Source organism: Dipodomys ordii, unplaced genomic scaffold (assembly GCF_000151885.1).
Source record: "Dipodomys ordii isolate 6190 unplaced genomic scaffold, Dord_2.0 Scaffold1, whole genome shotgun sequence".
NCBI classification, from domain to species: domain Eukaryota; kingdom Metazoa; phylum Chordata; class Mammalia; order Rodentia; family Heteromyidae; genus Dipodomys; species Dipodomys ordii.
The window spans coordinates 64,274,828-64,289,507 of NW_012267217.1; the positions used below are offsets into that span (position 1 = coordinate 64,274,828).

The following is a 14,680-nucleotide window of genomic DNA, read 5'->3' on the forward strand; positions in this document are numbered from 1 at the left end:
CACTTTCCATGTCTAAGGGGGTGCTAAAACCCTACAGACTTCCTCCCAGAAGCTTGCTCTTCCTCTTCCATACCCCAGCCCAAATCCTGGCCTGGCTCCTGCCCTGATGAGCTCCTGACATGGTCTTTATCATCCGGACTTTCTGAGGCAACTAGAGGGACTATAGGTGTCCCAACCAATTCCTGTGAAGATCAACCCCACAATGTGGGCACAGGCTCTCAAGTACATGTCACCTATAGCCTATCACTGCAGTATCCACCCTCCTCCCCTTCCTTCTGTCCCTTCCCACGTCTAGTTCCAAGATGGCTGCTCTCACGGACCTGGGGAGAAGTCCCCAGCAGAGCTTGGCTGAGAGTGGAGGTGATGTAGGGATGTAGGTTGATAGTGTCCAGGGATGGATGTGTTTGATCTGAGAGGACTCGTGGCCCCCTAAGGTCCTTCTTGTGGCCCTCACACCCCTGACCCCAGTCCTGATTCCCACACTTGCAGTTTCTCAGGCATAGCCCTTCCCTTGCCCGTCAACTCAAGCTTTGTGAGTTTGCCTTTCAAAGGCTCATTGGCTTCCAGAACCTGCAGAGAAGGGCAGTGGGAAGCTGGGGCAGAGGCCAGAGTTCCCTGTAGGAGAATCATCATGATAAGTCCTGGCATCTACTACAAAATAGGCATGGCCTGAGAAAGCATCCTCTAAACCCAGCCCATTAGCATGACCCTCCCTCTTGCTGGGAAAAGTCAGAGACCACGATGGTGAGATGGTGACGTACTTTTTAGGGATCCCCTGTGCTGACCACTCAGCCTTCATTCTGGGATGTGGGGGGCGGGGCAGTGCAGTCATGCTGGGAGAACATTATGTTCCCCTTACCATGGGGCCCTCAGGGGACACAGGGCTTGCCCTGCTGTGGGCTGGGCAGCCTTAGCTGAGGCTGCATCTCCTTCCTCAGTGGAGCTGCCTGCGCCTCAGAAGCTGCTGGCCCGTCTGCTGGTGAGTGGCTGACTTGTCCCTGCCCTGTCCTCATGAGGCCATGCCCTGTGGCACCTCTCCCCATTGAGTTCCTCATTCCCAGGGCCCCAGAGGGAGGCAGGAGCCAGGTGCCTTGAAGGAGCAGGACACTGTCAGGAGAGTGTCCCAGGTATCCACTGTCTATCTTGGGGAGCTATGGCCAGCAGCACTTGTGTTCAGACATTAGGACTCAGACACAACCCTCCCCCAGATTCTTTTGTCCAAGGCAACCCAAGGATACTGCCGATGGCCTGCTTGCCCGGGCACTAAGAGGTGTTCTGTTCCTAGAGTCCTCTAGACTAGAGTGCCTCTAGTGTCCTAGAGACACTAAATTAATGCTTCATGGAGGCTTGGGGTGTAGGAGGCCAGACCTGGCCTCTCTGCAGGAGCCTCTTCACCCGTGGGCTGTGAGTGAGGACCTCAGGTTCAAATATCCCTTTACAGTGAGGACTGGGAGCTCCTGTCCTGGGAGCAGGGAGCCCCACCCTGCTGCACTGATGTCCTGTGCCCTTCAGGTACTGATGTCCTCACCCTACAAAGGGGAGGGCCGTGGCATAGCCATGCTCAACCTCCTGAGGACCCTGAGCCAGAGCATTGCTCCTGCCATGGCGGACATGTGGGAGGCGGAGATCCCACTGCTGGTCCAGTACCTGGAAGGTGAGGTGCCCACTCGGTGAGCCTCCTGAGCATTCACTGTGTGCCTCCAGCAACAGAAGCCTCGGCTCCTGGTGGTCCCATCAAATGCTGAGGACCAGAACAAATGGTCCTGAGGATTTGATGAGCAGCTTGGGGAGGCGGGGTGAGGGATGGATGGTGCGTACAATGGGCTCATCCATGGAGGGCCCCAGATGCCAGACCAAGGAGGCTGAGCCAGAGTGGGCCGAGGAGGAGAGCATGCCGTGAGACCATGTGTGTGCTCCTGCAGAACACACCGAGTACACGTGGAATCAGAAGGCCTGGGAGGACAAGCTAATTCAGGTAAAGGAATGAGCAGTTGTCTGAGACCAGGATGGGGGACAAAAAGGGAACAAATGGGAGAGTCTTTTGATGGGGCGGACATGTTTAGAATCCCCTAGAATACATGTTTTCTTTCTATCCAAAAAACCCCACAAAAACTTGACATGTATGAAGTCTGTCGCTCTATCAACAAGGAAAAATGGTGAGAACCAAATACCAGGAAAAATAGCAAGGGCTGTACGTCACCCACCACACCTAAATCTCAGTTATTCCCCATACTCTCAGAGCCAGAATGCCAGTGCTGGATTGGGGCTCTAGAGAGAGAATGATCTAGAGAGGATTGCACAACCTCCCCTCACCTCCAGTGACTTCTATCTCCTTAGTTTCTGAGAAACTCCCTTAAGAAGACCCGGGGGACCAACTGGAGCCTTCGCCTGAGCAAAGAGCTCAACAACCAGATCGAGACCTTCAGCAGCCCCTCTCTGGAAAAGGTTTGTCCCACAGGACCAGGGAGTGCCGGTGGGGAGGGGATCTCAGGCACGGGAGGGAGACGTGATGGTAGTGTCAGCTGGGCCTGTGGCTGTGGTACAAGGGCATGTGAGTAGAAATAGAGGGTTTAGTCCAGTGAGTTCTGGTTTTTTTATCCTTCAGTTCCTGGTTCATGATTACCTCTGTATGTTTATTTGTAAAAAATGTTATTCTTTTAAGTGTTGACTATTATTTAAAGAAAAAATTTAAAAAGTTAAAAAAATGGAAGTAGAGAAATCTAAATCCATGTTCATGGGTTGGAGGCAATCCAATATCTATATATTCAACGTTGCTGTCATTATAGTCCCAACGGCCCCCACCATTGACAATCTGATCCCAAAAATCATAGAAGAATATAAGAGAGCCAGAATAGGTAATGAAATTATGAGAAAGAACAAAGTTGGAGGACTCACACATTCCATTTCAAGACTTCTTACAGAGCTTCCGTAAAAAAGACAGTGTGATACTAACCTGAGAGTAGATATCTAGATCGATAGAATACAATTGAAGTCCAGAAATAAGATAACATCTAGAATAAACTGATTTTCAGTAAGGATGCTCAGACAATTCAAAGAGGAAAGAAAAATCTTTTCAAAAGCAGAACTAAAACAATCACATAATAAGGATGAATTTAGAACCCAGTTTCACATAGTACACACATTCATCAAAATGGATAATGGGACTGAATATAAAAGCTAAAAGTGTAAATATCTTAGTAGAAAATATAGTGATGAGTCTTCATGACTGAGTTAGGTAAAGCTGTTTCAGGCTTAAAAACACACACGATGAGAGAGAAAAAATAGATAAAACTGAATTATCACAAAAATTGTCTTGTGCTGAAAATAATAGCAACTGGATAGTGAAAAGATGATCCACTGAATGGAAGAAAATATTGGGAAACCATATATTTGATACACACATATTGCAGCTCACTAATAAAGGCAAACCAATTAAAAATGGACAATGATGCACCAATAGCCATAAAATATATGAATACATGTTTGTAATCATTATTATTAAGGGGATGTAAATTACTAACAAAATAATGAAATAGGACAACACATCCACCAGTTAGGTATAATAAAAAGATAATAAGCAGTGTTGTCAATGATGCAGAGAAACTAGAGCTTTTATATACTGCTGGTAGGAATGTAAAAGTGTGAATTGGCTTTGGCAACTAATTTGATATTTCCTAAATATGTTAAGTATGTATCACTACATTATCTAGCAATCTTACTTCTTATTATACGTGGCCATGGAAACGAAAAGAACTATTTGCACGGGACTGGGAAGGTGGCTCAGTGGTAGAGCGCTTGCCTTGCATGCCTGAGGCCCTGGGTTCGATTCCTCAGCACCACATAAGCAAAAAGAAAAAAGCCGGAAGTGGTGCTGTGGCTCAAGTGGTAGAGTGCTAGCCTTGAGCTGAAGAGCTGAGGGACAGTGCCCAGGCCCAGAGTTCAGGCCCCACGACTGGATCCCCTCCCCCAAAAAAGAAACAAAATATCAATACACACAGCATCTTACATGAACCATGAAAACATTATGTCCTAAATAAAAGAAGTCAGACATAATAAAAAGTAGCATGTGTTATATAATTCCCTTTATATGAGAAATGTCTGAGACAGATAAATCCACGAAGACACAAAGTAAACTGTGGTTGAAGGGAATGTTCCATAATTGTAAATGGGTATGGGGTTTCTTTTTGTTGTTGGTGGTGGTCATGAGGCTTGAACTCTGGGCCTGGGCGCTGTCCCTGCACTCTTCAGCTCAAGGCAAGTGCTCTACCGCTTGAGCCACAGCACCACTTCTGGTTTTCTAGTGGTTTATTAGAGATAAGAGTCTCATGAGCTTTCCTGCCTGGGCTGGCTTAGAACTGTGATCCTCAGATCTCAGCCTCCTGAGTAGCTAGGATTACAGATGTGAACCACCAGCACCCGGTGGTATGGGGTTTCTTTAAGAGGATGATAAAGTGTTCTCAACTTGGACTGTGATGATTGTCACACAGCTCTAAACATACCATTGGAATTTTGTGCTTTGGATGGATGAGTCTTACAGCATATGAACTGTATCTCAATAATGATTTTTACACACTTCAATAGAAGTTTAGGTTTTCTATGGGTGTCAACAAAAATTATACTTATTAATACATGGTAGGTAAGCATGTGAAAATGACAGATAGCAAAGGGTTATCCTACAGATATCTTCACAATTAAGCCCCATAGACCTGTAGGTATACGCTTATATCACATGTTAATTTGTGTTGTATTTGAAGGGAAATTGTAGCTAGCATCCAATGAACACACCAACCACATTAAAATAATTCATGTTTGGAAGTGGTGCTGTAGCTCAAGTGGTAGAGCGCTAGCCTTGAGCTGAAGAGCCGAGGGACTGCACCCAAGCCCAGAGTTCAAGCCCCACGGCCAACAACAACAAAAAATTCATGTTTAAGATCAACACATAAAAAATTCCCTGTGGCTCAAATAACTTGAAAAGTCTTGATTAGCTGCTTTAACAGAGGCATCCCATTTAGACCCTCACCATCTCTTTGTCTCTTATGCTGATACCCTTCATGTTGGCTAGGTGGTGGCACCCAGATTGTTATCTTAATAGACCAGCCCTTTCCAAAATTAAAATGCAAAGATGATTATATTCCCTGTGTGCAAAATAGTAATAAAATGGAAAAAGTTCCCACTCAAAGTAGCAACACAATGGAACATATGTAAGCAGATAAAATGTGGAGCATATGAAAGACATGGAGTCAACCTAAGAACAAAGCATTGTAAGGAGTGCAAAGAAGTGGAAAGTGAGTCTGAGGGCTAAAGAGGTAGCTCAGTGGTAGAGTATAGGACTGTCATGTGTGAGGCCCGGGGCTCCATTCCTAGGACTGCAGAGAAAGAGGCAAGGGTAAACTCTTGGAAAAATAAGCAATCTCTTGTTCTTCCATGGAAAGTCTCAGTGGGTACATGAATCCATGTGCTTCAGATTGATTTATGACATGGTTTTCTCCTTCAAGGAGTGTTTGTAGAATGGTTACAGTTTTGTGGGACTTGACCAGATTATTTCCAAGTTCATGAGTGATAAAGTGAGAGAATATACTAAGAACATATGGAAAAAGAAGCACATTAATGAAGGATTTGTCCTAGAGCAGAGCAGTGTATGGAACAAGTAGGGAGGGGGAGGGAGGAAAGCATAGAAGAAAGGAGATGGGAGATAAAAGGAGAAGAGAGGAGAGGGAATAAGAAAGGAGAGGAAAGAGAGGAGAAGAAAAGAAAAATAACTACTTGATTTTAAATCTTGGTTTTTCTTTCTGCTTGTTTTCTCATCTCTAAATACAAACAAGTTATTGTGAGGATTTAATGAAACAACACATGGTTATATTAAATTTCCAAATATACAAATGAAGTTCTTAGAAAAATGAATCCATCAGAAAAAATATAGCCAAAAATTCAAAGAACTAGAATAGTTCATGAGAAAGATGAGCAACATGACTATAATCAAAGAAACAAAAAAATAGATAATATGCTATATCAGGGCAAAGGTGGAAAAATTGGTTTCTAAAGTTGTGGAAGGCAGTATACATTGGTTCAACCTATGTAGTAGATAATTTGCTAAAATAACTGCTTGGCCATATGTAGCCTGACTCCTCAGAATAACCTGAATATTTTTTAATAAAAAAATGTATATGTTAAGAACAGAAACAAAACAAAAAAGCAAAATCCAAACCCACCCCAAACAAAACAACCAGGAGGGATGGTAACAATCCTAACAGTGCCCCCTGGAGGATGTGACAGGAAAGCCTGAGCTCTTCTCTACTTCTCCAGGGCTTTCTGTACCGGGCCTTGGGCTTCACCTTGGCCATGGGCCTGGAGGCTGACAGGGTGGAGGTGCAGCTGTTGGAGCTTCTGTACAAGACAGACTATGGCAATGACTTTGACCGGGAGGTGAGAATGCCTGCAGTCCCCTCCTGTCCACCAGATCACTCTGGACCTGGGGGCAGGGCAGGGAGGGCAGGGGGCTTGGGGGAATGTACCTGCACACACATGCACACATTAAGTATGCACATGAACATGAATGGGTTCATGCATGTGTGTGTGTGTGTGTGTGTGTGTGTGTGTGTGTGTGCACCTGTGTGTGGGATCCCCTCCTGACTCTGCCCTCATCTGGCTAGCTGGGTCTTCCTGCAGGGTGTGATCCTGTGCTTTGGCCTGTGTGCCCGGGGTCAGGTGAAGACGGTGCTCAATGTACTCCATGAGTTTGAGGAGAAGATCCAGGAGTCAGAACAGTCCTGGCAGATCAGTGCCTGGCGGGTAAGATCCCTTCAGTCCACAGCTGGGTCTCAGGACCTCTGACTATAGCACTTGGTTCACAGATGCAGAGTTCTTGCTAGGCTTCAGTGAGAAATTCCCACTCTCTGTCTCTTGCCACCAATATGATTGAGATTAGAATCTTCTTCCAGAGTTTTTGCTGTTGAGTTATCTGAAAAACAGATTGGGCCTTCCCAGGAGCCAGATATATATATATATATATATATATATATATATATATATATTGCCAGAATCTTAGCATCTGGGAACTCAGGGTGGGTTCCTCACACCAGCAGGGTACATTTTAGCCCCATGGGAGCCAAACACCCTGGATGGCTGCTGTCCATGCATCTTCCTTTTCTGGTGGTTGATGGGAGGTCCACATTCCCACCATTTATAGGGGATAACAAGGAAGCTTGTCCAGACATAGAGGCTGGTCAGTTGAGAACTCAAACTTGGCTACCTTCTCTGGGATCTACCCTTCTTTGTCCCAGTGGATGGTCCAATAGGCTGGCTGAATCCTCAGTGAGAAGCCAGATGGAGTCACCCATACCTCTGTCCTTGGCCTTGATCTCAGACCCTTGCCTTGGCCTCTGGGTATTTGAATGGAGAGGATTGAGAGTTTGTCGAGCTTTGCTTCACAGCAGCACATGAGGCCTGAATGGTCACTCAAGGCCTAGCTCCTTGGGTATTTGCTGATGGCCTCTTCCAACTCAGATTGTTCAGTGGCTATGCACTCCCTGAAAGCAAGGCCAACGCCATTGGTTCTCACTGGAACTCTAGTATTTGACCTTGAGCTGGTGAAGGTCTGAAGGTAGACTCTGCTTGAGAGTATGCACATGAACCTTCTGTTCACTTCTGATGGCTGGTTTGGGCACATGTCACTGGATTGAAGCCTCCCGGGGATTGGTGGGGGGGGGGGTCCTCATGTATCTGGCTCACTATTTCCTGCCCAGTATCTCATATGAGAAAATGAATGAGTGTTTCTGTTCCCAGAGAGCAGTCAGTTGAAGTCCTTCTCATCATTGGACAGCCACTTTGGTCATGTGACCAGATACCATCCTACCTGCCGCGAAGGTGGTGCCTGCCCCGTGTCAGGGCTGGGCAGCACCTGCCCCTTCAGAAGCTCTCCCTTCTCTCAATGGCTTGCAGAAGGACCACCCCTGGAAGCGGGAGAACGTGAAGAGTGCCCTCATGGTGATGTACAGCTGCGTGTCCTCTTACTGCCACCCCCAGATGCTCCTCACCCACGTGGACAGCCCCATCACTGCCAAGATCGTCCATCACTACTCTAGCAGCTGCCAGGTAGCCCAGATCTGATGCCAGACGGAGGTGCTGTCCTTGAGCAGAGAGTCTCCCTGTGTCCCTCACTGGATGCCCCATCCAGGAAATTCCTATCTGGCCAGCGTTTGGAAAGTCTATTGCCCATTACAGAGCTGCCCTGTGTGCTTTTGCGGCATGCTGGGGAGGTGGGGAATGCCATCCCCTGAATGCTGGGTGGGTGAGCATGGGTCCTCAAAGCCACTGTGTAGGCCCCACCTCTTCCAAGACTCCTCTATTCCCTCTCAGCTCCCCCCTCCCTCTGCCCAGTCCCTTGTAGAAAGGTATCAGAAATGGGATTTGTCTCTAAAAGAAGATGCAAAGGATCTGTTTGGAACTTTCTTGGGATGGCAAGGAGGAGGAACTCAAAGATTGAAGTAAAAATGTATTATTTCTGAAAATTGCAGTCAAATATACATAATCACCACCCTCGTCACGCTTTTGAGATTCACAGCTCAATGACGACAGCTGTATTCACATGGCTGTGGAGGGGTCACTGAAACACTGCCTTAATGAAACATTAACTCCCCATCCCCCGCCCCAGCCCCCGGCAATCACCACCCACTTCCTGTCTCTATGAATTGACGACGCCAGGCTCCTCATGGTACAATGATGGTCCAGTTACTTCAATCACTTACTCTACCTCTTTGGTGGCACACAAGGCTCCATATTCTTGGTCACTGGGTGGCCCACTGAGCTTCGTGGCTGTCCTCAGGCACAGACAGGGGCAATGGAGGACTGGCATCTTCTGGGGTGCTGTCCTCTGTCCAGTGTCCCTCCCTTCTCCCTCCCCTAGGCCGACACTAAGTCAAGAGTAGAATGAGCAGGCTGTGGCCCAGAGCCCCGCCTTGTCACCGAGCCTTCTTCAGAATGGAGCCAGGGCGGGGAGTGAGGGTGGCCCCTGGATCCTGGTGGCTTCTCACACACAGACTGTCCTCCTCACCCTTGTGCTGGGCACAGGACACCAGTCTCAAGATGGCCTTCATGAAGAGTGTGGTGCAGGTCACCAACTCCATTAGAAGCATCAAGGACCTGGAGGACTTCCAGTTTTCCCACAAGCCAACTCTTACCAGCCTCATCACAGTAAGCCAGATGGGGTCCTCAGACGCGGGAGGTGTAGGGGTTCTAATTCTCCACATGATCTCGAGTTGAGCTCACTGGAGTTTCTTTGCCCCTGTGGGACAAAGGGCCACAGAGCCCTCCCTGTTCCCACTCCTACCTCGACCTCCTTGTAGTTCTCGAGACAAGTTTTGTACTTGATAAAGCGTTTCATAGCCAGGAATGAGTTAGGAAACTGGGTGGAAGTGCAGTCAACTTGGACCTGGTGCTGTCCAGTAAACAGAGGCCAGTAAACAGAGGTCCACTGGGTGGCCAGCTCTCGCCTGGGCTGTCTGTGCGGGAAGAACTTGGGGATTTAGGACACAGTGATGATCTAGAAGCAGGGTTTAGACAACATTGGCACAAATATTGAGCAAAGAGTGGGGAGCCCATGTTTCTACTGCTGCCCTCTAACCTCAGACCACCCCATTCTTGGCATTGCTGCTGCCGCCTGGGGCCTCCTTCCAGCCAGGCTGGAAACAGTCACTGAGAAGCGGGCCGGACAGGAGGCAGCAGGGACAGGAAGGTTTGTGGGCTCCCACTTTGGGCCCCGAGCTATGTACATGTGGTTTTCCTTGAGCCTGGCCCAGCTCTGTGAAGCAAGCGTTGTGTCTTATGTGAACTGAGGTCCTGGGGCTCGAGCAGGAGAAGTGTGTGGCCAAGGACACACAGCAGCTAGTCACTGATGGCCCTGAGCAAGGAGCCCCAGCCACCCTCGGTCCCTTCTCCTTACTGTCCTGTCGAGGCCAGAGCAACCTGGAAAACAAGAAAGAGGTGTGGGGTGGGGAGCATTTGCTAAAGGTCCAGGTCATCCTTGTACTAACACTGGAGGACAGCTGCCATTGCGGTCAGTGTCAGCCACCCCTTCTGGCCTCTCCTGACCTCTGGGCGACCTCCGGGCAGGCCATCATCAAAGCAGAACCGGTGGACCATCTGGTATCTCCTGTGCGGACAATGGCCATAGACGCCCTCTCACACCTGAGGTGAGCTGGACCCCTGCTGGAGCCCGAGTGCCTGATGGCGATGGGGACTGTGTGTGAAACCACCCTTCCACGCACCCTCAGCTCACAGCCCCACTTCCCCGGCCACCTCTGTGGCAGCGCCCAGGGTTGCCCCTTTCCAGCCTGCAAGATGAGCTCTGCTTCTTTCCAGAACTCTCAGCAGGATGTGAAGTTGGGTGCTACTCCCTGGACAGGGAGGTGAACGGCGTTGGATCATCTGTTCCCGGGTAGATGAGCTGAGGGGTATTTTGAACATGAAATCACTACGGTGATGGTATAAAAGCATCGTAAGGAGACAGCATTCCTGCAAGTTGGCTTGGCCTCAGCCCACAAATTGAATGCTATTTATTGATAGGTTTATAAAAGGTGTTATCATGCCCGAGGGTGGACAGGGAAAAGGGAAGCAATTATGTATTTGTTAGTGTTTGGGTCACCTTTAGCACACCTCATGATACCAGAAGAACTATTCCTTAGGTGCTTAGCAGAAGCTAAGTACTTCTCTAAGAGGCAGCAAATGAAAAGATTAAGAACATGTTCACTCTTCTCAGCTGAGTGTACTGTTACATGCTGGATGCTGAGCAAGACCTGGTCCCAGCCCTCCAGAGACTTGAAAAAAAAAAAAGACAAGCACGCACAAACAGTATTAGAAGTTAGAGTGGAGTGAGAAAAAAAACATGCTGGTTAGGTAACCTTCTTGCCACAGACAGCCCCAAGTCCACTGGATTACTGTGATCTGCCTTTGTACAGCATGGTATCTCCACAGGGGTCACTGCTGGAGATGGCACTCTACCTTCGACCTGGGCTTAAACGGAAGGACTAGAGTTATTTAGAAGTTAGGGCCTGCTGGTGCAGTGCGGTCTACAATACCTCCAGGCAGGAGGAGTGTCAAGTTAAGATAGGATGATGTCTCTCAAATCTGGACCACCGTGGAACCACTGGGAACTTGTAACAGAACCCCTATCCTGGTCCCACGCCAGGTGGTTTTATATAAGGATTGCTGGAGCTGGGAGGTAGCCCTTGGGAGTGCACAGCTTCCCAGGTGACTCTAATGCACGGCCAGGCTGGGCAACTTGATGAACAGGCATGTGCCATTCGGCTAGCTGTACCCATGGAGGTTTATGAAAACAGGTGGCTGAGCTCTTCCTCCAGAGGCTTTGATTCCGTCCGTCCCAAGTGAGGACAGAAGTATTCATGGCTAATCCATGCCAAGGTACAACAGCTGCTACTTGAAAACTCCTGGACCAGAACCAGCCTGGGAGGGGAGAGAGAGAGGGCAGATGCCTGGCTGTGATCGGGGAGGAAGAAGATTCACAGGCTCACAGCAGGAAAAGCAAAGGAGGAAGTAGTAGGTAGATCCAAGTAGGCGTCGGATTCCCAATCCTGCCCTGGTGCAGCCCAGGTGCAGCCCTGGTGGCCGTCACTGCAACACCCCTGGCCAGGAGGTGTGCCTGAACCCCCAAATGAGAGAAGTCAGCCGCTCGCTGTTCTGCAACAGGGCAGAGAACAGCAGGGGCTCAGCTCCCTGGTGACACGCCTCCTGTCACTGCCTCTTTCCCCAGCACACTGAAGCCTTTCTACTCCACAGAGGAAAGCAGCGAGCTGATGGATATCAGTATACACTCTGTAATTTCTCTCCAACCCCCAGGAGAAGACAATGAGTCCATTAAGGTAGGTCTCTCTGGGCCTCCTCCTTTGCTGGGTAAGAATCTGGAAGTTTACGTTGGCAAACACAGTTTCCACATTCTTAGTTCAAGCAGTAAGTGCAAGGTGGTGCTAGGTGTTATCCCATAATCCCTGAACCCTGGGTGGTTTAAACAGGCTAACGTTTATTTTTCATGCAAGTCCAGTCATCAGTGGACAAGAGCAGGAGCTGTTTCATTCAGTTGTCCTGGGACGGGGGGTGGGGGGGACGGAGCTCACGGCTGCCCAGCTCTCTTGTTTGGTTCCAGACCCTGTATGCGAATGCATTTTGCTCTCTGGAGAAGCTAATGGAGAGCCTCCTGCAGAGGCAGCCTGACCCCAAGGGGCTCCAGGACATGGTGCACGTGAGTGACCTGGCAGAGTGTCCAGAGCTGCGAGCGGCAGACTAGGGGAGCACTGCAGCGTTGTTCCAATTACACTTCCACTATGCTGGAAAAAGAAACAGCAAGAAGAATACAAAGACCCCCTTCACCCGTATTCATAACTCTTCATGCTTTACCACATTTGCCTTGCCCATCTTCCTTGTGCTTGCTCCTTCTCTTTACACACACACACACACACGCACACACACACATGCACACACACCTTTGGGAGCATGAGAGGGTACTTGCAGACATTAAGAAAAGCACATTCCCTTAGTTTACAGATTACAACCAAGCAGTGATCACAATCAGGAAATCTGATATGGGTACATGCTATGTGAAAATCTGAGATCCATGTTCAAACTTGTGTCTCAACACCATCCTCAATCACAGTGCCTGGGACCCACTCCCGATGGGCATTTAGTTGTCTCTTTACTCTCCTTGTAATCTGGAACAATGGTGCAGGGTTGTTTTTTTTTTTTCTTCATCTTTGCCAAATCTAAGGGTACTGGCTCATGTGTTTTGTTTTGGTTTTGGTTTTGATTTGAGTTCTTTGCTTTTTTACTAATTAATTTTTTAAAGTTTCATATATTCTGAATATAATGTATCAGTTATATGATTTTCAAATAATTTCTCTTAGTGTCTATGGTTTGACTTTCTTTAATTTTCCAAGGTTGTACGTGTGTGTGTGTGTGTGTGTGTGTGTGTGTGTGTGTGTGTTCCAGCAGTATGACTTGAACTCTGAGCTTAGGCCCTGCTCCTTAGCTTTTTTGCTCTAGTCTCTATCAGTTGAGCCACAGCTTCACTTCCAGCCTTTCTGGTGACTAACTGTAGATTAGATCCTCATGGACTTTCCTGCCTGAGCAGTGAGGATTACAGGTGTGAGCTACTGGCACCCAGCTAATTTCCCAGAAAATAACTTTTTAATTTTGATGAAGTTTAAATTTTCTTCTATGCTCATATTTTTAGCGTCAAGCTTAAGAAATTGTTCCCTAATTATGACTTTCTCTTACATTTTGTTCAAGAAGCTTTATATTTTCAACTTTCACATTAAATATATATCTTGAGTTGAGTATTATATGATGTGAGCTATGGATAAGTTGCTTTATTTTGATGCTCATAGATAACCAGCTGTTCCAGCACATTTGCTGGAAGGACTATTCTTCCTCCACTGAATTACCTTTGCAACCAAGTGATCATGTATGTGGGCATCTATTTCTGCTTCGTTAGTGTGGTTGTCTATCTTTACATTTTTAGCTATGTTTCTTATTTATTAAAATGTTCTTATTAAGTAATTGTATAAAGAGCTTCTGTCCTATAGGTCAGGCTGTAAGTACAATGCATCTTGATCAATGTCCCCCCTTCCATTGCCAAACTGTCTTGACCACTGTAATGTTATAATAAATCTCAAAACCAGGACTAGATCATGAAAGTCCATAGATGTTTTCAGCATTTTATAAATTCTTTTTTTTTGGGTCCAGTTGTGGGGCCTGACTCTGGGCTTGAGTGCTGTCCCTCAGCTCTTCAGCTCAAGGCTAGCGCTCTACCACTTGAGCCACAGCACCACTTCTGGCTTTTTTCTTTTTGCTTATGTGGTGCTGAAGAATCGAACCCAGGGCCTCATGCATGCAAGGCAAGCACTCTACCACTGAGCCACCTTCCCAGCCCCGCATTTTATAAATTCTTATTGGTTGTGTTCTAATTTAATTTTAGTTCAAAGTGCATTTTAACTTCCCTCATATTTAGAAATTTCTAGGACTATCTGGGGAGTTTTTTTTCCCAGCAGTCTTTCTGTTTAGGATTCCTAATGTATTTTATAAAGCTTTGTTTTCTGAGGACATATTTGATATGCTTTAGATCCTTTTTAATGGATTGTGACTGTGTTTGTTGCCCAGATGTGATCTATCTTGGTAAATATTCTATGTGTACTTATTCAGAAGTTTGAGGTAGAATGCTTCTAAATCTCATTTAAATGAAGTTGATTGGTAATTTTACTTCAAGTTTTCTCTATACTTTCTGATTATCTGTCTTCTTGTTCTATCACTTATTGAAAAAGAGATACTGAAGTCTCTGACTATGGGTTTGTATATTTCTTTTTCAAGTTCTCTAATTTTTTATTTTGTGTATTCTTTTGTTATGTTGTTGAGTGCATACACATATAGGATTTCTATATGGCCTTTTTTTTTCTTTTGTTGGTACTGGGGCTTCAACTCAGCGCCTTGAGTTTTCTAGGCAGACACTTCACCATTTGAGTTACCCTTGAGTCCTTTCTTTCTTTAGTTATTTTTCAGGTAGGGTCTTGTGGCTTTGTCCCGGACCAAACTTAGACTGATCCTTCTACTCATCAGTAGAGCTGGGACTTAATAGAGGAGTTGCACCAAACCCAGATGATTGATTGAGATGGGATCTTAC

General features: G+C 46.9%; 1 protein-coding gene across 1 annotated transcript in view; it reads left to right on the forward strand.

Annotated features, from left to right (window-relative positions):
* The window catches only part of Mroh2a (maestro heat-like repeat family member 2A), a 42,334-nt gene that overhangs the window by 14,075 nt on the left and 13,579 nt on the right, over window positions 1–14,680 (forward strand). Inside the window, exons 15-25 of the mRNA XM_013022981.1 lie at window positions 939–979; window positions 1,513–1,654; window positions 1,923–1,975; window positions 2,338–2,445; window positions 6,304–6,423; window positions 6,667–6,789; window positions 7,939–8,091; window positions 9,067–9,189; window positions 10,108–10,187; window positions 11,765–11,873; window positions 12,155–12,250. Of these exons, the coding sequence (XP_012878435.1) occupies window positions 939–979; window positions 1,513–1,654; window positions 1,923–1,975; window positions 2,338–2,445; window positions 6,304–6,423; window positions 6,667–6,789; window positions 7,939–8,091; window positions 9,067–9,189; window positions 10,108–10,187; window positions 11,765–11,873; window positions 12,155–12,250 (1,148 nt within the window). The remainder of the gene's footprint in view (window positions 1–938; window positions 980–1,512; window positions 1,655–1,922; window positions 1,976–2,337; window positions 2,446–6,303; window positions 6,424–6,666; window positions 6,790–7,938; window positions 8,092–9,066; window positions 9,190–10,107; window positions 10,188–11,764; window positions 11,874–12,154; window positions 12,251–14,680) is intronic.